This window comes from Phycodurus eques, chromosome 2 (genome assembly GCF_024500275.1).
Source record: "Phycodurus eques isolate BA_2022a chromosome 2, UOR_Pequ_1.1, whole genome shotgun sequence".
NCBI classification, from domain to species: domain Eukaryota; kingdom Metazoa; phylum Chordata; class Actinopteri; order Syngnathiformes; family Syngnathidae; genus Phycodurus; species Phycodurus eques.
This window is the reverse complement of record NC_084526.1, coordinates 3,968,868-3,996,852: the sequence shown is the minus strand read 5'-3', so window position 1 is coordinate 3,996,852 and position 27,985 is coordinate 3,968,868. Positions and strand designations below refer to the sequence as shown.

Here is a 27,985-nt window from a genome sequence, read left to right as displayed (position 1 = left end):
AGCGACGATCCCCCCAAGCTGAGAACAATAGTAGACTAGCCGACGACTTGAACACCTTCTACTGCAGAATTGAAAAGGACACTTTCACACACCACACCCACCGCCGACCACAATCACACCTCTGAAGTCCTTTGAAGACCTCGTGCTGGACCACCTCAAGAGCGTCACAGGTCTGCTGCTGGACCCCCTGCAGTTTGAATACCGAGCAAACAGGTCCGCGGATGATGCAGTCAACATGGGACTGCACTTCATCCTAGAACAACTCGACGGCACAGGGACCTATGCGAGGATCCTGTTCGTGGACTTCAGCTCTGCGTTCAACACCATAATCCCCGAACTCCTCGCCTCCAAGCCTCTCCAGCTCAGCGTCTTGCCTGCTATCTACCAGTGGATTTACAGCTTCCTGACGAGCAGGACACAGTAGGTGAGGCTGGGGGAGGCCACCTCATCTACACGCACCATCAGCACCGGGGCACCCCAAGGTTGTGTCCTCTCTCCGCTGCTCTTCTCTCTCTACACAAACGACTGCACCTCAACGCACCCAGCTGTCACACTCCTGAAGTTTCCAGATGACACCACAGTCATCGGCCTCATCAAAGACGGTGACGAGTCTGCGTATCGACAGAAAGTGGAGCGGCTGGAGCTGTGGTGCGGCCGACACAACGTGGAGCTGAACACGCTCAAGACTGCAGAGATGATTGTGGACTGCAGGAGGCATCCTTCGCCACAGCTGCCCCTCACGCTGTCCAAGTGCCCTGTGTCAACCGTCAAGACCTTCAAGTTCCTGGGAATTAGTCTCTCAGGACTTCTCTCTTTTATAGATCTCCTCAGGTATGGAATCAATTGCCAAAAGAACTGAAGAACTTAACAACTTTACACACCTTTAAAAAGATATAAAATCGTATTTTATCATCATGTAGATGAAAAGATATGTGATTTGTATAACCTTTTTCTGCCTCATATATCTGTGTACAAATTGTATTTATTTTACAATTGTATAGTTTTTTTTTGTCTTTGCATTGTATCTTTAAATATATTGTGTTTTAGTTTTTATTATTCTGGACCCCAGGATGATTAGCATCTTTAAAAATTCAATTCAATTACTCTGGCTAGTTTTGAGATTGCAGGAAATAATTAAGTTAATAACAGTTCTTATTTAGTAATGTGAAACTAAGACTGTAATTTCCTTCCAGTTCCACAGTGATGATTTGTTCCTTACTGTTGTTTTGGTTAATGTGACCTTCTTCCTCTGATATGAATTCCCATGCTAGGCTAAGATAGCAGCTGAAGGCTCCGAAGGGAGGGTCTCCTCAGCCATGTGTGAGTGAGATGCATTTCGTGTAATTTGACAAGGAAACGACTGAGCTGGGATAGAGCCAAAAGACATCTACAAAAGCTTTGGATTTTCACCATGTTTATGACACCAGGAGAGATAAGAGTCACCATGATCGACGACAGACTAACTTGATGGAGTATGAATAGGATCCAGGGGCGGACTGGGGGGGAAAAGTGCCCCGCGAGTCACGGACAGACCGGCCCAGTTCATGCACGCCGTGGGGAGCCAGCCAGCAGGCAACACAAATTTTATGTAACCCAATGATAAAAAATAATAATAATTAATGAATTTAATTCACTTTTGGACCATAATTCATGGAGTAGGGAATAACCTCAAAAACCTAAAACTAAAAATATAAACAAAGATGAAAGGAACAGAGTAAGGACTGCCATCTACACACCCAGGAGAATTATGTCATAAGGTGTGAGTACACACTTGAAACACAACTTAAAACGATGAGCTGCAATCACAGAACTAAACATGTATGCAGTACGTATTAAGATGCATTCAAACAAACCATGTAGGAAAGCCCTGACAAAAATACCTATCTACACGCTCAGTTGCTTTATTCTCTTTCTCTTTGTTTACTGGTTGTCTTACACTGACTGACAGACAAGAGGCTCATTCACTCACTCTCTCATTTTCCCCACCTTTTAAAGGTTCACCATTGTGTTGCATTTAAATGAAAGAAGCAGAGTTGAAGTGGTTGATGTACAACCCTAATTCCAATGAAGTTGGGACATTGTGTTAAACATAAATAAAAACAGAATACAATGATTTGCAAGTCATGTTCAACCTATATTTAATTGAATAAACTACCAAAACAAGATATTTAATGTTCAAACTGATAAACTTGATTGTTTTTAGCAAATAATCATTAAGTTATAATTTTATGGCTGTAACACGTTCCCAAAAAGCTGGGACAGGTGGAAAAAAGACTGAGAAAGTTGAGGAACGCTCATCAAACACCTGTTTGGAACATCCCACAGGTGAACAGCTAGTTGGGAACACAAGCAAAGATGGGGCGAGGTTCACCTCTTTGTGAACAAGTGCGTGAGAAAATAGTTGAACAGTTTTTAGGACAATGTTCCTCAATGTACAATTGCAAGGAATTTAGGGATTTCATCATCTACGGTCCATAATATCATCAAAAGATTCAGAGAATCTGGAGAAATCACTGCATGTAAGCGGCAAGGCCGAAAACCAACCAAAACCAGAAGCGCCGCCGGCTTCTCTGGGCCCGAGGTCATCAAAGATGGACTGATGCAAAGTGGAAAAGTGTTCTTTGGTCCGACGAGTCCACATTTCAAATTGTTTTTGGAAATTGTGGACGTTGTGTCCTCCGGGCCAAAGTGGAAAAGAACCATCCGGACTGTTGTGGACGCAAAGTTCAAAAGCCACCATCTGTGATGGTACGTGGCTGTGTTAGCGCCAATGGCATGGGTAACTTACACATCTGTGAAGGCACCATTAATGCTGAAAGGTACATCCAGGTTTTGGAGAAACATATGCTGCCATCCAAGCAACGTCTTTTTCATGGATGCCCCTGCTTATTTCAGCAAGACAATGCCAAACCACATTCTGCATTTGTTACAACAGCGTGGCTTCGTAGTAAAAGAGCAGGTACTAGACTGGCCTGCCTGCAGTGCAGACCTGTCTCCCATTGAAAATGTGTGGCGCATTATGAGGCGTAAAATACGACAACAGAGACCCCGGACTGTTGAACAGCTGAAGCTGTATATCGAGCAAGAATGGGAAAGAATTCCACCTTCAACAATTAGTGTCCTCAGTTCCCAAATGTTTATTGAATGTTGTGAAAAGAAATGGTAATGTAACACAGTGGTAAACATGACCCTGTCCCAGCTTTTTTGGAACGTGTTGCAGCCATAAAATTCTAAGTTAATCATTATTTTCTAAAAACAATAAAGTTGATCAGTTTGAACATTAAATAGCTTGTCTTTGTAGTGTATTCAATGAAATATAGGTTGAACATGATTGCAAATAATTGTATTCTGTTTTTATTTATGTTTAACACAACGTCCCAACTTCATTGGAATTGGGGTAGTATTTATTTGGAGGACTACTTTTTTCTAACTTAAATGCAACTGTATTGAACCTAACATTTATATACATATATTATATACTGTATAGGCACGGTGGCCGTCTGGTTAGATCGTCAGCCTCACATTTCCGAGGACCTGGGTTCAATCCCCGCCCCGCCTGTGTGGAATTTGCATGTTCTCCCCGTGCCTGCCGGCTCACTGCAGTGTTTGCTAGCAACGGACTCCTGTATAACACCCGCCAAATAATAAAGATAATAAGTGGCCACCATCTTTTTTTTTTATCTCTCAACTTATCAGCACGACCTTTTCATTTTGGAGGTTGTTTTTTCTTGTCTGTCTTAACTCTGGTACGGCTGACTGTGTATCTACAGATTCTAGTACTGTTAGCTGAAGCGTGACTGACAGGTGATAGTCACCTGCAAGAACCTGGGAAAATGAGTAGGACATAAACACGTGGCTAAGTTTAGACCTTAGAAAACGAAAACAGGTACGTACAGTATAGCTTATCACAACAATGGGCCCACGAGTCACGACACTACCCCCCACCCAACTCCCCCCTCCTAGTGGACAACAAAGCTGTTGGTCGACAGCCGTCGCGCTTGACTTTTTTTCCCCTTTCTGTTTGATTTGCTTCTTCATCTTGTAGCAGGGCCAGCCCATCGGCCCACTGGGGATATCCCCGATCTCCCCGTACACCAGTCGCGCCCTTGATAGGATCTGGTAGATAGAAGAAAAACAGAGGCTCAAGTGGGCAGCTTTCCAAATGTCTTACAGCTACACTTTGTCCAAAGAGTGTGATCATGACATGGCAAAGAGGAGACACTGTGTCGGACAGCAGCGCACTGCCAGGAAGTGTATAAAAAGGGGGTAGGTGGGCTGTTCTTTCCAGGATCACTGTATCACTTCTCAGAAAATACACTTGTCTTTTGATTGGTCACACGGAGGCGTGTTTACCCACCGATAAAGTGCAGTTTAACTACGCAGCCTAACAGAGCTAAACCATGACATTAAAAACAGCATGAGTGGAGGTCTTATCTGGAAGCACCTCAAGTGTCTCACTGTGTTGGTACACCACAACCTCATTGTACCTGATGCTTGAATGTTCACATTCTGTACATAAGAAGAACTGTTGAAAGGGGACATTCAGTATTACGGAAGACGTTATAATCTATCTTAAAATCTCCATTGGAACATCTCGGTGTGGCATTTGCATGTTATTATTATCATTATTTATTTATTTTTATCATCCTTATTATATTTTTTTAAATCATCCCATGTACTGGCCAGCACACAGCTATGGTGGTCAGGGGTGTAAACGAACAATTATTGGAGGGGATATACTGTAGATCAGAGATTCTCAACCAGTGTGCCGGGGCACATTAGTGTGCCGTGAGCGCTCTTCAGATGTGCCGTGGGAAATTATAAAATCGTACTTAATTGCTCAAAAAAATATTTATTCACAAGAAATAATGTATCTTTGTTCATTTACTTATGCCAGTGAGGCATAGTGACAGGCAGAACAAACAAATGCGTTTCTATTAGATGGCAGGAAGAACATACAGTAATTAATGTACAGTGATCCCTCGCTTTTCATGGTTAATGGGGACCAGAACCCCCTGCGAAAGGTGAAAAACCGCGAAGTAGGATTTGCCCGCCCCCCCTAGGAATTTTCGTGTATGTGTATGTGGGTACCAGAAAGTTTAAAATATGTAAACAGTATTTATACTTTACATATTTGAGACAAAGATTACAACAGTACACATCCATCCATCCATCCATTTTCTGAGCCGCTTCTCCTCACTAGGGTCGCGGGCGTGCTGGAGCCTATCCCAGCTGTCATCGGGCAGGAGGCGGGGTACACCCTGAACTGGTTGCCAGCCAATCGCGGGGCACATAGGAACAAACAACCATTCACACTCACAGTCATGCCTACGGGCAGTTTAGAGTTTTCAACTAACCTACCATGCATGGTTTTGGGATGCGGGAGGAAACCGGAGTGCCCGTAGAAAACCCACGCAGACACGGGGAGAACATGCAAACTCCACACAGGCAGGGCCGGGGATTGAACCCGGGTCCTCAGAACTGTGAGGCTGACGCTCTAACCAGTCGGCCACCGTGCCGCTAACAGTACACATATTTACTTAAATCTTTAATAATAAAACCTTACACAGTAATTAACATTCATCAACATTGCCTTCTGAGAGAGGCGAAGAGGCTTGCGTTGGTGGCGGAGGAAAGGCTCTCACTTGACTCGTAGAGGCTTTAGATTCACTCGGAGACTCTTCTGCTGGAGGCTCTAATGGTGTAGCTGGGGTTTTACCTTGGAGAAAAACATGGTGATGGGTAGTTGTCTTTGTTTTTTCTTTTGCTTCAGAATTCCCCTGTACAAGGACATAACCCCGTCTCTTATTTTGCGGAGTTACCACACGTTTCGCTTCCTTATTGAAGCAGTTTTGCGGCTCTTTGCTTCCTCTTTCTTGATGTACCGCATTGTAGATTCATTCACACCATAATGGCGTGCCACAGATGCATAACTTCTGCCCTCCTTGATCATATCTAAAAGTTTCACTTTTTCGCTGCTGGTCATCATCTTCTTCTTTTTCTTCTTTGACGCATGAAGCTTTCGCAGGGGCACAGCGCTTAGGCGGCATTGTAAGGGCTTAACTAATCCAAAAACGTTATCGCTTAAACAAAAAAAGTTATCACGAACACAACACTAAGATACAGTATGCGGGACAGTCAACAGCGTGGACGAGACTGGCAAGACACAACAAGGGAAGATGCTGGATGAGGCTGCGATGATGCGCAGCCAATCAGCTCACGGGATAAATCCACTCGTGCTCTCATTGGTCGATGTCGCGCCGGGAACCAATCACGCGCCTTGTATGAGAGCCTGTGGCATGCACAGTCCAGTACAGGTACAGTACAAACCCTCTGAGACAACTCATCTCTTTGTTTGGCATGCAGGGAAACCTTCTCTCCCGTGCATCAACATGAAACAACGCGTCTTTCCGCAATATGGCTGCTGATATGGCTGTATTTTTTCATTTTTATTTTTTGTTTTTGATGAATATTTTGGAAAAACCCGCGAAGCACTGAAGTCGCAAAACGTGAAGCGCAAAGTGTCAAGGGAACACTGTATCCACATTTTGTGAATTTTATTTATTTTTTTATTTTTTTTTGTCAATTGTAAAATATGTGCCTTGGCTCCATCTTCTTTTCCTTTCGGCTTGTCCCTTTAGGGGTCGACAGCGCGTCATCCTTTTCCATGTAAGCCTATTTCCTGCATCCTCCTCTCGAACACCAACTGCCATCATGTCTTCCCTCACGACATCCATCAACCTTCTCTTTGGTCTTCCTCTAGCTCTCTTGCTTGGCAGCTCCATCCTCCTCATCCTTCTACCAATATACTCACTATTTCTCCTCTGGACGTGTCCAAACCATCAAAGTCTGCTCTCTCTAACTTTGTCTCCAAAACATGGAGCCTTGGCCGTCCCTCTGATGAGCTCATTTCAAATTTTATCCAACCTGGTCACTCTGAGAGCGAACCTCAACATCTTCATTTCCGCCACCTCCAGCTCTGCTTCCTGTTGTCTCCTCAGTGCCACTGTGTCTAATCCGTACATCATGGCTGGCCTCACCACTGTTTTATAAACTTTGCCCTTCAGCCTAGCAGATACTCTTCTGTCACATAACACACCTGGACACCTTCCGCCACCCGTTCCAACCTGCTTGGACCCGTTTCTTCACTTCCTCTATAATGGTTGGAAATCACTGCTGTAGTTATACTGTAAATGGTCTGACGACAAATTTAAGTCTAACTGAGGAGATGGGGACCAAGCTTACACAAATAACAAATATAATATTTAAATATAATCAATATTTTTGAGCACCACTATATGTATTTTATAACCATATATGTTTCAGTGACACGGCACATAGTGTGCAGTATTCCTTCATGTATATTGTGTGCCCCTCGCTCCAGTAGCTTTATAACACGCTGCACAGAATGTCTTTGCCGTGTCGGTTGGCTTGTCAAATAGGCAAAAGTACTGTGTGGGTCTTTTTTTCCTAATGCCCAGTGCATAGTAACCATAATAGAGTAGTAGGTATATACAAGGAAATCCTCACCTCTTGTCTGCGCTGCTTCACCACTGCACCGTAACAGCTGCGAGTTCTCTTGCTGGCGGTGGAGGTCCCGATGGCCATAGGAAAAATAGGTGGCACCGCAGCTGGTTTCAGCCTCTGCCTAACTACACCTGTGTATCCAATGCTTCCAAGTCTTTCTCAAAACATGCCGGTTCAAAGTGATCAGCACAGAGTATGGAATGCTTGCTAAGCACCCATAGCTGACCACGTTTCGTCCTCTGTCGATTGACCTTCCCTATGCACTGGTCACGCATTCCTTTTTCACTTGGAAGACCAAAAAAACTCTTGCCACTGCCTGAACCATTTGTACAACCAAATGCCACACAATAAACCATCGTGACATTGCTAAATCATACAACAAATATACAAGGACGTGAACAACAGCATGGAACAATAGCACACAACGCCAAATGAACAGGCTGTTTGACACAGCGCCGGATAGAGCCGAAGAGACCAGAGGGCGCTGGATGCAAAAAAGCAGCAGGTGCATTCTGAATCATATTTATCATATCTATCGTTCCATAGACGTGCTATAGGTTTTACCTGCTTGTGCTGGAACTCCTAATAATAACATAGATTATATTAAAATAGGTGGAACAGTGGTTGACTGGTTGGCACATCCGCCTCACAGTTCTGAGGACCCGGGTTCAAATCCGACCTGGCCTGAGTGGCGTTTGCATCTTCTCCCCGTGCTTGAGTGGGTTTTCTCCAGGTACTCCGATTTTCTCCCACATCCCAAAAACATGGTAGGTTGATTGAAGACTCAAAATTGCCCATAGGTGTGAATGCGAGTAGTTTGTTTATATGTCCCCTGCGATTGATTGGCGACCAGTTCAGGGTGTACCCTGCCTCTTGCCCAAAAATAGCTGGGATAGGCTCCAGCACTCCCACGACCCTAGTGAGGATAAGTGGTACGTAAAATGGGTGGATGGCTATATTAAGATATCAACTAACAGGTTACTACATGTGTTTAGACAATATAAAAGCATTCCACTTCACCACTCATCAGTAGCACTGTCTTGCTCATTTCCCACATCCTGTCCTGCCCTGCCCTTTTCTGTCCTCTCTCATCTTGTCCTATTGGTTAGTTGTTGCATATCCTGACCGGGTGTCCCTCCTGTCCACAAATAAGAACACGATTTGACTTTTGTAACGTTACTTGTGGTCAAATATCTCGACTAACTATTGTTTTGCTGTGGTTGGCACCCATATTGCCCTTGTCCATTCTGTCCCTCTGTACGTCCCCTAAAACCATTTTCTGTCCGGCTGCATTTTCAACAAACATCAGAATAATTAAAACAATTCTGAAATAAGCAGAGGGAATATTTCAAACTCTCGTTTGCTAAAAACAATAAAGTTTATCACTTTGAACATTAAATATCTTGTCTTTATATTGTATTCAATTAAATATTGGTTGAACATGATTTGCAAATCATTGTATTCTGTTTTTATTTATGTTTAACACAACTTCCCAACTTCATTGGAATTGGGGTTGTAAAATAAAAGTACACAATTCCAACTTTTAATCAGGAATTTCTTTAGCAGTTTAACTTTGCATAATTTACGGTGGCACCATGAGATACGAGTTGAATTTGTTCCGTTACCTTGCTCTTATCTCAAAACACTTGTATCTTAAAACATATTTTCCCATTAAAATGAATGGAAATCCATTTAATCCCCAAAAAACAGCCACATTAAAAAAAAATGTTTAAAAAGAAAGAAACAAGTAGCATTACATTGTAAAATATAGTCCATCCATCCATCCATTTTCTGAGCCGCTTCTCCTCACTAGGGTCGCGGGCGTGCTGGAGCCTATCCCAGCTGTCATCGGGCAGGAGGCGGGGTACACCCTGAACTGGTTGCCAACCAATCGCAGGGCACATAGGAACAAACAACCATTCGCACTCACAGTCATGCCTACGGGCAATTTAGAGTCTCCAATGAATGCATATTTTTGGGATGTGGGAGGAAACCGGAGTGCCCGGAGAAAACCCACACAGGCACGGGGAGAACCACGCACCTCAGAACTGAGAGGCTGACGCTCTAACCAGTCGGCCACCGTGCCGCCGTAAAATATAGTCATAAAAACATAATAGAAGATAATTTAATGTGCCTGTGCCTTTAAATGCACCTCTCTCTCTCTCTCTCTCTCTCTTTCTCTCTCTCTCTCTCTCCAAACTCAGTCGACCCCCCCTCTCCCCACCACCACCACACTCGCTCGACCTTCTCTGCTTCTCTGTGTCTCTTGTGACCAAGTAGGCCAGGTATATGGCCAAAACATTTGTTTGACGTCTTTTAATAAAACATTTAAAAAAAAAATGGTACTCAACAGTATGGCATTGTGTACAATCACACAAACAACATTTGCGCCCCACATGAGATTCAGTTCTTTAATAATATGCGACGGCATATGCGATCGATCTGCTTTGGAGTCAATCCTCCACATCAATGGCTTGCATGTTCAGCAGAGCTCCAGCGTTCTCGTCTACAGTTACAAATTGTTTTAAACACCCAGCTGGTGTTATTGTATTTTATTTTTGTATGATGTTAAATGTTAGCCCGTGTGCCCGGCTGTGGTGTTTTCCATCGTATGCTTGGAAGGCTGTGGTTGTTTTAGATTCACGTCGTTCTCTTTGTTTTATAGTTAGTTAACTCCAACTGATAGGGGCAATGTTTTTTTTTTTTTAAGAATATTTACTTATTATATCAGCCAAAGTGTTGCTTCTTGTCAAGTGAGAGGAGCCTCCTGCAGCACTCGTTTCTCAAGTTTCTCAAGTCAAAGCAAAAACCTGGCCAGTCAACTGCTCATATCTAAAAATAACTCATAAGCCGGGTCACTCATATTTTGAGGCACCACTGTATTATAAAAGAAGAGGTGGCCTTTGTTGGACTATTACGCACTCTTTAAGAAAATGGAGTGAACATCAACCCAACCTACAACAATGGTAAAAAGTATGCAGAAATGAAGAAATTGCACACTGTCTCAGGGAAAGTTACCAATACATGTAAAAAATTGTTGGTCCTCTTACGTTCTGGAGCTGATATGCTACATCCTGCGCAGTGTACAATGACATCTCTCGACGAACAGGGCTTTCTGGAATGAAATGTTCTTTCCAGTGTCTCAAAGCCCGGTTGCTTTACTGCATGGGCTCGCAGTAGCACACCATCTTATTTGTGGATCATGTAACTGATCTGAAGACCTCTAAGGAACAAAGGTTAATGGAACATCAATTTTCTCTTGACCGTTGCCGCCTCATCTATTGATGCACTTTCGTCTCTGGATTTGTCTAATATTAGTCCATGTCCACCTTTTGCATCGCTATGTGTCTGCAGGAAGCTGACTCTGTGCGAGGCCCTGACCTTTGTCCTGCTACTCGTCGCTCCCGCCTGCCTGTCCTCCCTGCAGAACGTAAGTCATCAAGACAAGTCACTGCACGGCAACATCTGAAAGCCTCTGCTCATTTTCAGTGCCTCTCAGGGGCTGATTATATAATGAGGTAAGCCTGCTAAGAGGACTGTAGTAACACAGTTAGATGCATCCCCCCCCCCAAAAAAAACACAATAATTGCAGAAACTCAACACAAAATTCCATTTAATTTCATACTACAACATATACATCATATATGACAGAAGAAGAATTGTACTGCCAACCATCTGCAGTCTATCCCAGCTGACTGTGGATGACAGGCAGACCACACCCTGGATTGGGTGCCAGTTAACCACAGGGCACAGGGAGGTGGAATTCTTTCCCATTCACAGACAAGAATTCAAACAACAGTCACGATGGGATGAATGTATTGCATGGTGGCAATGTGCCACTACATAATTTTATTGGCATGTACAGTATTCACATTTTTGCCTGTTTATTGACAAAAGTTGTCTTCTGCAATTAACCAACCACACACATCTCAGAGGAAACACACATACCACGAGTGACACACTGAAGCAGGAGGTTACTTATTTTCATTTTATGATTTTTTTTACTTACTTTCATTTTATGTCCACATTATTATAGTTCGTGTTGGATTTATCTTACCAAACATTATAATGAATAAACACAAAAGGAATGAAGACGTTGGTCATTTTACTCATGAGGAGGGCGCATGGGAGATTGTTCAGGTTACAGCCTCTCAACACGCTCTAAACAATCTCCCCCGTCGCTTCTACATTTATTTGAAAAGAGGAGGGTTCTACAAGACATCATGTTCTAAGCATTAAGACACAACACAAAACATAGGACCAGACGACACCTGTCCCGTCCCCGACCACATCCGATCACGTCCTTGGTCAAGGCGCCCTTCCATTAAATGTTGCTGAGTCATCTTCTTGAAGGCGAGACATCTTTCTATCTAAATATTGTCCATAATACTAATGCAAGCTACTAATGCAAAATACTAATGCAAGCTAAGCAAATAAATGATAACTACTAAAATATATCTAACAGTTCGTCAGTCAGTCAAGTTAATTTGTATAGCCCTTAATCACGAAAGAGTCTCAAAGGGCATCACAGTCCCACATTTGGCAATTATTGATGAAATCGCCTAATCTAAACCCCCTCATCCAGCAAGGAAAAACACAAAACTCCATTTGGGGTGGCAAAAAAAAAAAAACGTTCAGAAGGGATGACCAGGCTATCATATAGTCTGGTGCTGTACAATGTTCATTACGATGACAAGATGCTGTACCATGTTCATTAAGATGGCATAAGAGTCAATTTAAAGAGATAAGGCGCTGCAGGGTAGACGCCCCCAGTGGTTCTGCCTCAGGACCTGGCCTGGTCAGTCGGAGCAGAATCCTCCATGGCAACGACTCAGATCTCATTCCAGTTGGTCGGTGCAGAACCCAAATAGCAACAGCCTCATATTCAGTCAACATCACCTAGCCCTCTCTCTGAATAGGAGACGAGGGGGAGGAGTTAAACAGGCCTACATGCCAAAGAGTAGAAATAAGTCTTAAGTCGGGATTTAAACATACTACTGAGGTAGCAGCTCTAATATCTGCAGGTAGGCCATTCCAAAGTACTGGAGCCCAAATAGAAATTGCTCAAGAGCCTGTGGATTTCTTTCTGGTTCTCGCCATGTTCCGTACCGCTTGTCCTCACTAGGCTCACAGGCATGCTGGAGCCCATCCCAGCTATCTTTGGGCGAGAGGCGGGGTACACCCAGAACTGGTTGCCAGCCAATCGCAGGGCACATATAAACAAACAACCATTCACAGTCACATTCATACCGACGGGCAATTAAGCGTCTTCAATCAACCAACCATGTTTTTTGGGATGTGGGAGGAAACCGGAGTACCCAGAGAAAACCGGCAGGCACAGGGAGAATATGCTAAATCCACACAGGTGAGACCGGATTTGAACCCAGGTCCTCAGAACTGTGAGGCAGATGTGCTAAACTGTCTTCCACCGTGCCGCCTCCTTTGTAAATGTATACATACAAAAATAAAGGTTGTGGCAGGGCATGAATAAAAACCCAAAAGATTCCACCAAATCAACCTCTTTTGAACTGTAGCTTTTTCACTTAAAGTTTGTAATATTCAGTGTCTTAAATTATTTCTACAGGAGGTATTTATTTTCACAGAACTGGTGCAAAGGTGACACAGCATTTTAGTATATTAATGTGCTCGTTTGGCCTTCACATGTGCATTAAGTGTCGTTTACTTTTATTGAAAAATAGCAGTGGATGTGTTCTCCATCCCTACGGGCTGGAATGGACCCTCAGACAGGCCAGTTGTGGCCCACGTGGCGTATATTTGCCCCCCCCGCTCTACACAGCTCAACAGTGTACCAAGCGTCCCGTGTACACCCCCCTCAATGGTATATCCTCCATGTTCCGCTATGGACTCTGCATGGCAAGGGCATCTTTCTCCTTGAGCCAGGCGTACCATCTCCTTGGCGCCCAGTTGTTGTAGTTCTGTCTAATCCATAGCCAGTTGCTATTTTTTTTTTTGGCAGCTATTATAAGGGGCTTAATAGTCTGCTGGAGAGAGTGGGCCTTCACTCCCATTATCCTCAACAGACTGGTCATAGATGTTGCAACAAAACCTCTCGATCCCACCTCTACTGGGAAGATGAGGGTCTTCCATCCTTTCTGGGAAGCTTCAGCTCCCAGGTTGGAATAGGTGTATTTCTTAGGACCGTGAGCTGGTCCTAAGTATCTGTCACACAGATATTTTGATGTTTTCACACAGATCTTCAATAGATCTTTGGAGTTGTGTGAAGTCCTATCCTACCTCAAATGCTCCACCATCATCCCAATACCCAAGAAACCTGCAATTTCAGGACTCAATGACTACAGACCTGTCACCCTAACATCTGTGGTCATGAAGTCCTTTTAATGCCTTTTGCTGGGCCACATCAAGAGAGTCACAGGACCCCCGCTGGCCCCTCTGCAGTTTGCCCATCGAGCAAATGGTTGATGGATGATGCAGTCAACATGGGACTGCACTTCACCCTGGAAGACCTCAGGGACCTATGTGAGCATCCTGTTCGTTGACTTCATCTCTACGTTCAACATCATCATCCCCGAAATCCTCTCCTCCAAGCTTCTCCAGCTCAACGTTTCACCTGCCATCTGTTAGTGGATTTACAGCTTCCTGATGGGGAGGACACAGAAGGTAAGGCTGGGGGACACCACCTCATCCACATGCACCATCAGCACCGGGGTCCCCCAAGGATGTCTCCTCTCTCCGCTGCTATTCTTACTCTACACGAACGACTGCACCTCAACGCACCCTGCTGTCAAACCCCTGAAGTTTGCAGATCACACCACAGCCACCACTCATCAAAGACGGTGATGAGTCTGTGTATCGACAGGAGGTGGAGCGGCTGACCAGAGGTGGGAGCAAATCACATATGTGCAAGTCTCAAGCAAGTGCCAAGTCACTGTGACAAAAAAATCAAGCAAGTCAAGTCGCCACTAAAGTCATTTAGTCATTACTTGGTTTAAAAAAAGTCGCAACTCAAGTCATAAAATCTTTCTCCAGTCGCAACATATATTGGAGTGGTAATAAAATGTTATTTAACATTTTTTCCCCCATAAATCATCCATCTATTTTTTTTGCCACTTATCCTCACTAGGGTCACAGACTGCTGGTGCCGATCCCAGCTATCTTTGGGCGAGAGGCGGGTTACACCCTGAACTGGTCACCAACCAGTTCAGGGTGTAGGGCACACATACACAAACAACCATTCACACCTATGGGCAATTAAGAGTCTTCAATCAACCGACCATGCATGTTTTGGGGATATGGGAGGAAACTTGAGTACCTGGAGAAAACCCACGCCGGCACGGGGAGAACATGCAAACTCCACATTGGTGAGGCCGGATTTGAACCCGGGTCCTCCGAGTACGTGAGGTGGATGTGCTAACCAGTCGTCCACTATGGCGCCTCAGTCAGTCTTTTTAATTTATTTAGAAACACTTAGGCGGAACAGTGGACGACTGGTTAGAGTGTCAGCCTCACAGTTCTGAGGACCCGGGTTCAATCCCTGTTCCCGCCTGTGTGGAGTTTGCATGTTCTCCCCGTGCCTGCGTGGGGTTTCTCCGGGCACTCCGGTTTCCTCCCACATCCCAAAAACATGCATTAATTGGAGACTCTAAATTGCCCATAGGTGTGACTGTGAGTGCGAATGGTTGTTTGTTTGTATGTGCCCTGCGATTGGCTGGCAACCAGTTCAGGGTGTACCACGCCTCCTGCCCGATGACAGCTGGGATAGGCTCCAGAACGTCCGCGACCCTAGTGAGGAGAAGCGGCTCAGAAAATGGATGGATGGATGGATAGAAACACTTACTCTGGACAATTGACAATTGTCATTAGATTTAAGATTATGTTTCATATGCTGTGGTCTCAATTTTAAAAACATGGTGCAGACAGCTTTCTCACAGATCCGACACAACAGATGACATTTTAATGGTGACTTTAATAACCACGTTCACTCGTATGAAAATTATTATTTTATTAAATTATTATTTTTTATTATTATTTATTTTATTATAATTATTCACACGTAGCAACAATTTGTACTGTACTTAGTAATAGTGGAACGCACTTTTGTCAATGACTTTTTTATCACAGTGTTTGTAATGCAAATAATCCCATCCAGCAAACCTATAACGGACCTGGAATCTTCTAGTGCAGACTCTTTCGTCATTCCCGCAAACGTCACCGCAACTTTTTAATTTTTTATTTTTTTTTATCTCCACAATGCTAGCAATGCCACTTCACTTCTTCTGAATTCTGCGGTTGGCCTTATAGTTTAGGTGCTAATTTCCGCTCTAGAGTGCATGAGAGAGAGAGAGAAAAAGAGAGAGACTTTTGTGTGCCTATAAACCGAAAGGTTCGGACAGTTATCATAAACCGTCCCACAATAGTTACGTTACTTAGCTGTACAAAAGCATTCACAATCACATCATTTTTGTTTTTAATAATCCCAAACCAGTCTATGAAACTTAATGTTTGACCAGCTATCTAGACTGTTAAATTAGCTTACCTGTCTTTGTGAGTTTTGTAGTGATGGATGAAGTTTGACGTACTTGTTGTTGTGTCGTTAATGCACGAGTTGCAAGCCGTGCAGTTAGCCATCCACTTTTTGCAGACTTCATCAACAACATAATTCTTGAATCCAAATTGTATTATCTTTGGAGCTCCTTCCATTGTTGTTCGTACGAGTGGTTACGTCACACTGGCAAGTGCACAACAATACAGACTGTGTTGCCAGGTTGGCTTGAATGACCCACAAAACGTTTCTTACTTTAAAAAAATCAAAGGCAAAATGTCTCAATTAAAATGCAGATTTCCAACTCTAAACGAGATGGCTTGTCAAGTCATGTAGTTTAAGTCAAAGTCAAGTATTTATGAAGTATTTGGCAAGCAAGTCATAAAACTTGCAACTCGAGTCGACTAGAGTCAAGTCATTTGACTTTGATCCCACAATCTCTGCGGCTGGCGCTGGTGCGGCCAACACAATCTGGTGCTGAACATGCTCAAGAGGGTAGAGATTATCATGGACTTCTGTAAACGTCCTTCGCCACAGCTGCCCCTCATACTGTCCAACTACCCTGTGTCAACTGTCAAGACCTTACAGTTCCTGGGAATTAGTTTCTCAGGACCTGAAGTGGGAGACCAACATCAACTCCATCGTCAAAAAGGCCCAGCAGAGGATATACTGAGGAAGCACGGCCTGCCACAGGAGCTGTTGAGGCAGTTTTACACAGCAGTCATTGAATCGATTATGTGTTCATTGATCACAGTCTGGTTTGGTGCTGCAACAAAGAAGGACAAAATCAGACTGCAACGGATAGTCAAGGCTGCCGAAAACATTAACGGTACCCACTCTTGAGGACACTCCCAGGACTAAAACAAGAGCATGCAAAATCCTCTTGGATGCGCCACATCCTGGTCACCACCTATTCCAGCTCCTTCCCTCAGGTAGACTGTATCAAGCAATGCAAACTAAAACCGGCAGACATTCCAACAGCGTTTTCCCTCTTGCCATTAACTTTTTAAAACAGTCAACTCATAAATTTAATTGTAACATGCTGCCAATTTTGCACATCTCTGTTGGGACACTTCTACATTATTCGTACACTCACTGTTTAATCACAGTGCACTGTTTGCGTACTGCTGTTGCTTACTACTTGCCACTCATGTGTTTGAGTACTCTCTGCACCATTTGCACAATTGTCACTGTACCAGATCATTGCACTGTTAGTCACTTTAAACTCGACTAAATTGCTTCAGGACTGCATAATTTGCACAATTGCCATTATATCAGTATCAACACACTAGTGACAGACTACAGGATTTTAGGCCCGATACTGGCTCGATGAGCAATCGCAGTCGATTTCCCAGATCGGGCCTGACATATTTTGTCGGGAATGACAAAACTTCTTGTAGTGTGGCATAATCCACGACCCACGATTTGGCCCTACAATAGCGCTATGACGCCGAAATGAAAAGTCGAGCATGTTTGATTTTTGGGATATCTTCTGTGTAGTGTGACATATCAACAACAACTCTCCAACAGTGCACCTTGACGTCAACCAATAGGATTGCATATTGTGACCGGCGCATCACCTCCAGTGCTTGCAGTTGTCAACATACTTGCCCTCCGTTGTCAACATTTATTCACGCGCACAAACCAATGTTTACTGAAACTTCAGAGCATGATGCGACAGAACACCAGCCTATTTATGGACAGCCCTTAGTGCTAGCACGCTAGGGTACATAATGTTTTGTTGCCTGCTTGCCGAGCCGTATCGTTTTAAAAGTATGTGAACATATCTCAAGCAATCCTTGAATGAACGTTCTCTCCCGAGCACCGGTGATGACCACAACATGTTTTTCCTCATTTCGTACCCCCCCACAATACATTGGCATGATCCATTGTTGTTGTCGTCGCCATGGTAATGAGTGTATCTGGTATCTGGACCGGTGACAGGTTATCTAGTTCTGCCTCTCCAACAGTGTTTACTTTGACAAGATAAATCCCAGTGTGGTATCAGTGGTATAGGAATACATATCGTGTAGTGTTGCCACTGTCTTACCGAGATACGGCAAAATTTTATGACAGTAGTCTGACATAGTGCAATCGTGAAAGACCAAATTTGTCTTGTAGTTTGATCCAGGCATAATGCACCCCTATGGGGGCAAAAGCCAGTGCAAACTGTAGGACAGTCCCAAGCCCGGATAAATGCAGAGGGTTGCGTCAAGGAGGGCATCCGGGTTAAAATTTTGCCAAACAAATATGAGCAAATGCTCAAAGAATTCCATCCCGGATCGGTTGTGGCCCGGGTTAGTAACATCTGCCGGTGGAAATTCATCTACTGTGGGTCGAAGACGGAGAGGTTGAAAGCAGGTTCTTAGGCAGAAAGAGAAGAGGAAAGCAAATAGCCTAGAACTGAATGTGGGGACTTTCAATGTTGAGACTATGACAGGAAAAGCTCGGGAGTTGGTTGACATGATGATGAGGTGAAAGGTAAATATATCGTGTGTCCAGGAGAGCAGTTGGAAAGGTAGTAAGGCTAGAAGGGGCAGGGTTCAAATTATTTTAACATTGTGTAGATGGGAAGACAAATGGAGAAGGGGTTATTTTAAAGGAAGAGTTAGCTATGATTGTCTTGGAGGTGAAAAGTAGTAAAAGTATCAGCTCGAGTGATGAGGCTGAAACTTGAAATTGAGGGTGTTATGTATAATGTGATTAGTGGCTATGCCCCACAGGTAGGATGTGACCTAGAGGTGAAAGATAAATTCTGGAAGGAGTTAGACGAAATAGTTCTGAGCATCCCAGACACAGAGAGAGTTGTGATTGGTGCAGATTGTAACGGACATGTTGGTGAAGGAAACAGGGGTGATGAAGAAGTGATGGGTATGTTTGGCATCCAGGAAAGGAACTTGGAGACTTTGCAAAAAGGATGGAAACGACTGTAGTGAACACTTTCTTCCAGAAGAGGCAGGAACATAGGGTGACCTACAAGAGCGAGGGTAGAAGCACGCAGGTGGATTACATTTTACGCAGATGATGTAATCTGAAAGAAGTTACTGACTGTAGGGTAGTGGTATGGGAGAGTGTTGCTAGACAGCATAGGAGGGTGGTGTGTAAAATGACTCTGGTGGTGGGGAGGAAGATTAAGAAGACCAAGGTAGAGTAGGGAACTATGTGGAGGCATCTGAGAAAGGAAGAGTGTGGCTTTTCGAGAAGAAGTGAGATGGGCTCTCGATGGACAGGAGGAGTTTCCAGAAGACTGGACCGCTACAGCCAAGGTGATCAGAGCGACAAGCAGGAGAGTTGAGAGATGTCAGCTAAAAAGAAGTCGGACACTGAGAGGGCTCAGGAGAGGAGAAATGAATAAATGGAGATGCAACGTAGGGCAAAGGTAGAGGTGGCAAAGGCCAAACGAGGCATATGATGACATGTATGCCAGGTTGGACACAAGAATGAGAAAAATATAAAACATGTTGGCCAGACAGAGGGATAGAGTTGGGAAGGATGTGCAGCAGGTTAGGGTGATTCAGGATAGAGATATTGACTGGTGCCAGTAGTGTGATGGATAGATGGAAAGAATATTGGAGGAGTTCATGAATGAGGAAAGTGAAAGAGAAGGAAGAGTAGAAGAGGCAAGTGTAGCGGGGCACGAATTAACAATGATTAGTAAGGGGGAAGTTAGAAAGACCGTAAAGAGGTCCTTTCCTAACTCCTGTGGAGTTATGGAAGCATCTAGGAGAGGTGGCTGTGGAGTTTTTGACCAGCTTGTTCAACAGAATTCTTGCGGGTGAGAAGATGCCTGAAGAATGGAGGAAAATTGTGCTCGTGACCATTTTTAAGAACAAGGATGATGTGCAGAGCTGTGGGAACTATAGAGGAATAAAGTTGATGAGCAACACATTGAAGTTATGGGAAATTATGGGAAAGAGTAGTGGAGGCTAGACTCTCAAACATGATCCCCGTGATGGATAGGCGGACAGATGAGGTTACACTGCAATCATTTTGGACCGTCAAACAGGATGGACATTACCCTTTCCTAATCCAACATGTCTGTGCACTGGTGCACAACGCAAGGTCCATGAGGATATGGATGAACTTGACTGGCCTGCACAGAGTCCTGCCCTTAGCCCGATAGAACACCTTTGGGTTGATTTCGAGTGGACAGTGAGCCAGTCCTTCTCGTCTAACAGCTGTGTGTCACAAATATGCCCCTGGAAGAATGGGCAAAAATTCATAAAGTCACGACTAAACCTTGTTGAAAGCCACAAGAGTTGAAGCTGTTACAGCTACAAAGGATATACCAACATCGCATTAAACCATATGGATTTAGAATGAGGTATCACGTGAAATCATATGTGACTCAAGGCATGTGAGCTAATACTTATAAAATATAGTTTCGGCTTGTCCCGTCGATGTAAGCCTATCTCCTGCATCCTCCTCTCTAACACCAACTGCCCTCATGTCATCCCTCACTACATCTATACAGTAAACCTCTTTGTTCTTCCTCTCGCACTCTTGCCTGGCAGCTCCATCCTCATCACCCTTTTACCAATATACTCACTGTCTCTCCTCTGGACATGTCCAAACCATTGAAGTCTCTTTAACTTTGTCTCCAAATCATCTAAACTTGGCTGTCCCTCTGATGAGCTCATTTCTAATCGTATCCAACCCGGTCACTCCTAGAGAAAACCTCAACATTTTGATTTCCACCACTTCCAGCTCTGCTTCCTGTTGTCCCGTCAGTGCCACTGTTTCTAAGGCAGACATCACCACTGTTTTATAAACTTTGCCCTTCATCTTTGCAGAGACTCTTCTCTTCTTAACACACCTGACACCTTCCTCCACCTGTTCCAACTTGCTTGGAGCCGCTTCTTCTCTTCCTTACCACACTCGCCATTGCTCTGGACTGGAGACCCCAAGTATTTATAGTCCTCCACCCTCACTATCTCTTCTCCCTGTATCCTCACTCTTCCCCCTCTACCTCTCTCATTTATGGACATAATTACTCTTACTTTGGCTAATCTTCATTCCTCTCATTTCCAGTGCATGTCTCCATCTTTCTGTCCCTCCACTTGCTCCATGTTTTCATTGCAGATCACAATGTCATCTGCAAACATCATGGTCAACTGGTATTCCAGTCTAACCTCATCTGTCAGCCTATCCATCACCACTGCAAACAAGAAGGTGCTCAGGGCTGATCTCTGATACAACCCCACCTCAACCATAAACTCCTCTGTTACATCTACAGCACACCTCACTGCTGTTCTGCTGCCCTCATACATGTCCTGTATTATTCTAACATATGTCTCTGCCACTCCAGCCTTCCGCATGCAGTACCACAGTTCCTCTCTGGGTATTCTGTCATAGGCTTTGTCTCGAACTACAAAGACGTAATGTACTGTAGCGCCTTCTGACCTTCGCTGTACTTCTGCATCAACACCCTCAAGGCAAATAATGCATCTGTGGTACTCTTTACAGGCATGAAACCATACTGTTGCTCGTGAATACTTACTTCTGGCCTGAGTCTAGCCTCCACTACTCTTTCCTATAGTAATTATTATTATTGTTAAAAACCTGTCTTCTTCAGCTGCATGACTTGCAGTATGGTGGATCTGTCTGCCTTTGTGCTGGAACAGCTTTGCTGTGCAACAGGGGAGTTTGAAATACTCCCTCTGCTTCTTTAAAACAAATTCATTAATTTGATGTTTATTGAAAATGCAGCTGTGCAGAAAAGGGTTTTAGGGGACAGACAGAGGGATAGAGGGGACTAGGGGTGAGAACCACAGCAGAACAATAGTGAGACAGTCTTTGAACACAAGTAACATTTGCCATTCATTTGTAGATGGGTCGGGGGGGACACACACCCGGTGAGGATATGCAATAAGTCACCAAGAGAACAAGATAAGAGAGGACAGAAAAGGGCAGGACAGGATGTGGGAAAATGAGCAAGGCAGTGCTATAGACGAATGGTGGAGTGGGATAATTTTTAGTGTCTAAAGACCTGTAAGAACCTGTGAGTTGATATGTTAGTATAACCTGTGTTGTTGTTAGTGATCACAACACAAGTAATAAAAGCCGATAGGATGTCTACTGAACTTATTAGTAAATTAACTCCATATCACCTCCATGTTAGTCAACTGGTGTATGGCGTTGCTGAGCCGGCACATCAAGGAGGTTGAGCCTGCCCCCCCACCCGTCCAACAGGGGACCCAACCAGGGGGACTCCACTGACCCCCCAGGACCCAGGGAGGTCCCGAGTCCGACAGAAGCGCCTCGACCAGTTCCAAGGGGAGGAGCACGGGCACGGGCACCGGACTCCCCCCCCCACCCCACACGCCGAATCCCCTGACCACCCCCCATCCAGCGAGCCCCCCCCGCCTGCCACCACCACCCCCACAACACCCAGAGAGTATGAGGGCCACACCCACCAACAGCAACCACCCAAAAACGGTCAAAGGCCGCCAAAGCAAGCCTATGTTAAGCGCCCCTCGTGGGCAAGGATGGGGGAGGCCGCCAAGAGTGGGGAGAGGAAGGCGGGGCCCAAAGTGGGGGTGGACCCCACCCCTCCGCGGCCCAACAACCGGAGTGGGAGGCCCCAGGAGTCAAGCCAAGAGAAATGAAAAAACCCACCACCCACCCTATTACTATGGTTATCCCGATTGGCAACCATTATCCCTGTACCCTGATTGTGTGTGGTGGGGTGTAGTGCATTAAAATTGGAGAAACTGGTGGGGGTGAGGCGAGACGGTCACAAGGCAATACTGACCCGCAACCGTCACCCTCACCCAGGCCAACCAGCACCCCAAGGATGTGCGAATGTATGTAGTGCATTAAAAATCCGTGAGAGAAAGGCATGGCAAGCCAGGGAGCAGGCTGAAGTGCCGGGAAACCTGGCCTTGTGTCCTCCCCAGCATGACCCTGCCCTCCCCCCACAGACATTATAACTGGAGGACCGGCAGAGTAGTTAAGGGGGGGAGCCTGAATGAGATATTAATCTGCCCAATGTGCGGAGTATGTACAGTGTGATTACGAAAAATTTTCAGAGTGTGTGGAGTAAGAGGCTAGACTTCTGCGGATCTGGCCCGGCCCGGCCCGAACGTCCGGCAGACCACAGAGACGGGGGAAACTCCTCCCCACCCTACAGCTAATTCCAACTCTCCCCCAACCCCCAACCAAATGCAAATAAATGCAAGTGACCCTGCACAGTGGTCTAAAATGACAAGAAATGATTTGGTCACATTCCATAATCCGTGGCCCAATGGTTAAGATCATTGCCTGCCACTATGGGGGACCTAGGTTCAAAACCCCGACTGCACCATCCGCCAACATTCCCCCGGACTCATGGCTGTGGTGTCCTTGAGCAAGACACTGATACCCCGAAATGCTTCAGCTGCCCCCTGCTCCAGTGTGTTCCACTAACATGTGCATGTGTTCACTGTGATGGGTTAAATGCAGAGAACAAATTTCGTGTACATGCATGCATGTTCATGACAATAAAAGGTGATTCATCATCATCTTTTTTACATGACACATTACATTTCTGTATGACCTTCTTTCCCAGGCAAACAAAATCAAGCTTCAAGGTTCACCATTTTAATGAAGGGGGACCAACATTTTTTAAAGTTATTTATTTGCTTATTATGTTTGGCAGAGATAATTTCTCATGTGGCGGCACGGTGGCCGACTGGTTAGAGCGTCAGCCTCACAGTTCTGAGGACCCGGGTTCAATCCCCGGCCCCGCCTGTGTGGAGTTTGCATGTTCTCCCCGTACCTGTGTGGGTTTTCTCCGGGCACTCCAGTTTCCTCCCACATCCCAAAAACATGCATTAATTGAAGACTCTAAATTGCCTGTAGGCATGACTGTGAGTGTGAATGGTTGTTTGTTTCTATGTGCCCTGCGATTGGCTGACAACCAGTTCAGGGTGTATCCCGCCTCCTGCCCGATGACAGCTGGGATAGGCTCCAGCACGCCCGCGACCCTAGTGAGGTGAAGCGGCTCAGAAAATGGATGGATGGTTGAGCATGTTTATTTGGAAGATCTGTACCTTTTAAATCACCCAGCAGACAAAGATGAGGAGAAATTGGAATCCTACAGTTCAAAACTAAGGAAAGTTTCGGTGTAACGAGTGACCAGAAGTGCTGTAAGGGTGGACAATGCCAAAGAGCATGCAAATAAGTGTCCGGAGAATTTTCAGTATAATGAGTGCATACGTCTGATTTTGAATAGCCCATTTTATGCATACTATATTGCATAACGTGTGATATATGGAGTACTTTGAACTGGATTAGCTGTCAACTACCGTCATTAAGAATGTGTTATGTGCTCCAGATTTGTGCCTCGTAATCAATGTCAGTAGACACTGAGAGGTCTTTTTCCAATTTTACGACTGGTAAGTATATTAAATTAGTACTTGAGATTAATTTTTATAGTTTTGAAAGGAGTTTTTTGTTTTGCGGAAGTAGTTCTACTATCTTCTGAAGAAAAATGGGTAGTTCTAATGTATTCGGGTGTGTTGAGAAGCTTTTTAGAATTGTTGTTCTAACTTTATAGTTTTGAAGGAGATTACCACCTCTAATTTGAAATTCTTGCAATAAGATTTCACATAACATGAAAACATAATTTTTTAATAAGTGATGTAGGAGGTCAATTCCACTTTATTCCCATGAGCTGCAGTAAATGGATATTTTGTTCATCTCAAAATTGGTGATTGTGCTAGATTGGGGAGGAATGATACGGTGCTAACTGAGATTGTGTGGTTTCTAGACTTTGCCACCAAGCTGATAAAGTGGCAGTAATGATCGGATTCTTGAAACATTTGAGACTGGTGCTGATAAATGGGTCTGAAGGTTTGGTGATATTGCAGGCTAACTGTTCTAGTTCCATTGTTGTTCAACATTAGGACATAACCATTTAATGAGGTACTGTATTTGGCTAGCTAAGTAATAGTCTTTGAAGTTGGGTGCGTTAAATCCCCATTCTGCTTTGATAGTATATTCTGATAATTGCGTAAATGTCTTAATGAGGTTAAAAACTGTTTGAAGTGATTCCTTGGGTTCTTGTAAATAAAGAAGGATATAATCTGCGTGAAGATTGATTTTCTGTTCTGACATAGGAGTACAGATACCTTTTAATATTAGTGAAGCTCTTCCCAGTGGTTCGATGCGAATAGCAGGGGCGAGAGAGGACATCCTTGTCTACTTCCTCTTTGTAAAGTGAAACTTTATGATGTGACCCCATTTGTGGTGACACCTGCTTTGGGTGAGTTGTATAACGCTGCGGTACAGTGAATATATGAGTCACCGAAGCCACATTTCTAAAGTACATCAAAAAGAAAAGACCAGTTAACTTTGTCAAAAGCTTTTTCTGCATCTAGCGACAAGACAATAGTTTTTAGATGATTATGCTGAGACATACTTATTAGGTTTACCAGTCTCCTGATATTGTTGGTGGAGCTCGGTCCTTTAATGAAACCTGTTTGGTCAGAATGTATTAACGACGGGAGATTTTTTTCGGGTTTGTTGGCTAAAGCCTTAGATATGATTTTGATGTCCGTATTAATTAGTGATTAGAGGTTGGTAATAGCTGGATGAGTGGGTTCTTTCCTTGGTTTCAGTAGTAGTTTTATTGCAGCTTTATTCATATGGCTTCTAATTAGGCCTTTATCTTTTATCTCTATCATGATTCTGAAAAATAGTGGTTCTAGTATACACCAGAAATGTTTGTAGAACTATGAGGAAAACCCATCATTGCCTGAAGCTCTCCCTGTTGTCTACCTATGTAACTCTGCGAGGGTTAATGAGGCATCTAAAAACTCTTTACTTTCTGGTTTATTGAGGGATGTTTAGGTTATTGAAAAAAGTTTCAATTTCGTTTCTATTTGTCTTTTTATGAGTTGAACATAAGCTACTGTTGCAGTATATATCATTAATATATATCATTAATATCCTGTGGTGATTGAGTAAATTTGCCATTTGAATCTTGGAGAGATGTAATTTGTGTTTTTTCTTTGTTACATTGAAGTTGGTTTGCGAAACATTTTCCTGATTTATTATTGTGCTCGAAATTAGTGTATCTTTTTTTTCTTAGTCCTGTTCAAGCTGTTAGCTCAAGCAGAATGAAGAAACTGTATCTCTTTTATGCCGGAACAGTTTTACTGTGTCACAGTGGAGTTTTAAGCTACTGCTGTGGTTTTTTTACTATTATAATTTGATATTTATTCAGAATCAGTCGATCAGAAGAAAGGTTCTAGAGGGGAGTGAGAAAAGAAGACACAAGACAACACCCTAACTATGAACAAGATGAGAAAAGTGAATCCTTATATATCTAGAACAATGACACATTAGGTATGAGTGTTGTATGGGGCAGTAGTGCTACACCCTGTGAGAGAAGGACAGGACAAGGACAGCAGAAGAAGCATGCAGGACAAGGGTCGTGATACCAAGCTGTACAATTCAAGTGTGGTGGGAGTGGCTATGTAAATTATAAACGTCTATAGGACGAGAGTCTGAGTGAGGGGATACAATTGCATATTCATGAGTTATTTGTCGCAATAAGTGGGGCCCCACACCCAACGAAAAAGTCCCAGGGCTGTGTGCCTACGCACACATGCAAGTGAATTGAGACCGTTTCACATGCACAATGACTGACAGAAGTGACGTGGAATTGATGTGGCTGCATCGCGGTGGCTGAGGATGCCACACCCCAAGCAAACCCGCACGTACGGGTTTGTACGGGTTTTCAGTCTCCATATGTCAAAAGTCCAAATTTGTCCATATACTGCTGTAATATATTGGCTCATTGTGGCTGGTTGCTATTTTGGAGATTTGAGCGATCTATTAGGGGATTTAGACGGCACGGTGGCCGACTGGTTATAGCGTCTGCCTCCCAGTTCTGAGGACCGGGGTTCAATCCCCCTGTGTGGAGTTTGCATGTTCTCCCCGTGCCTGCGTGGGTTTTCTCTGGGCACTCCGTTTTCCTCCCACATCCCCAAAACATGCATGGTAAATTAATTGATGTCTCTAAATTGCCCCTAGGTGTGAATATGATTGCGTATGGTTGTTTGTTTGTATGTGCCTTGCGATTGGCTGGCAACCAGTTCAGGGTGTACCCCGCCTCCTGCCCGATGATAGCTGAGATAGGCTCCAGCACTCCCGCAACCCTAGTGAGGATAAGTGGCTCAGAAAATGGATGGCTATTAGGGGATTTAGCGTAAGGTTAAAGTTGCCTCCCATGATAATTGCAGAATTGGCTGACAAGTTAAGCAAGTATTAAAAGAGCGTGTGAAAAAAGGCTGGATCATCTTTATTAGGAGCATATACATTAACAATTGTGTAAAGTTTGTTAAATATTGTAGCCGGTATAGTTATGTATCGGCCTTCTGGATCTGCTACTGTCCTATTTATTGTAAAAAGTAGTCTTTTATGAACTATTATTGAGATTCCTCTTTGTTTACTGTTATAAAAGGCCGAAATAGCCTGCGTGAAATTAGAGTCAATGAAGCTTTTTTCTTCTGACCCAATAAGGTGCGTTTCTTGTAATAGGAGGAGGTCTGTTTTAAATTTAGTGATATAATCCATAATCTTAATTATCATCTCTTTGCCTGGGATCGAATGCCATTGACATTCCATGACACAAAAGTTAAGTGTGACATATAATGGTAATTTTAAATAGATTGGGTAATATGTATTCTTTGTTGTTGTTGTTGTTTTTGACAGTTTTCGGGAAGATTTTTGGTTTTGTGTTGACAAATGTTATTTAAAGAGGGTGATAATGATGCTATATTTAGTACATTGACGGGTAGCAAACAAACACTGAACATAGAAAAAAAAACAGTGACATGGGGATAATATGGTGTGTGGTGGTTGTTTGTAGTCCACAAGAAGAGTTTTGAGCGACTTGTGTGTTTCGTGTGTGTGGAAACAAGCAGAGCAGGAAAACAGACAGGTAGG

The 27,985-nt window shown here is 44.0% G+C and overlaps 1 protein-coding gene across 2 annotated transcripts in view; it reads left to right on the top strand.

Moving 5' to 3' along the window:
- The window catches only part of adamtsl5 (ADAMTS like 5), a 97,788-nt gene that overhangs the window by 18,479 nt on the left and 51,324 nt on the right, over window positions 1-27,985 (top strand). For both annotated transcript variants that reach the window (XM_061664357.1, XM_061664347.1), the window contains exon 3: window positions 10,882-10,957. In XM_061664357.1, coding sequence (XP_061520341.1) covers window positions 10,882-10,957 — 76 coding nt within the window. The remainder of the gene's footprint in view (window positions 1-10,881; window positions 10,958-27,985) is intronic.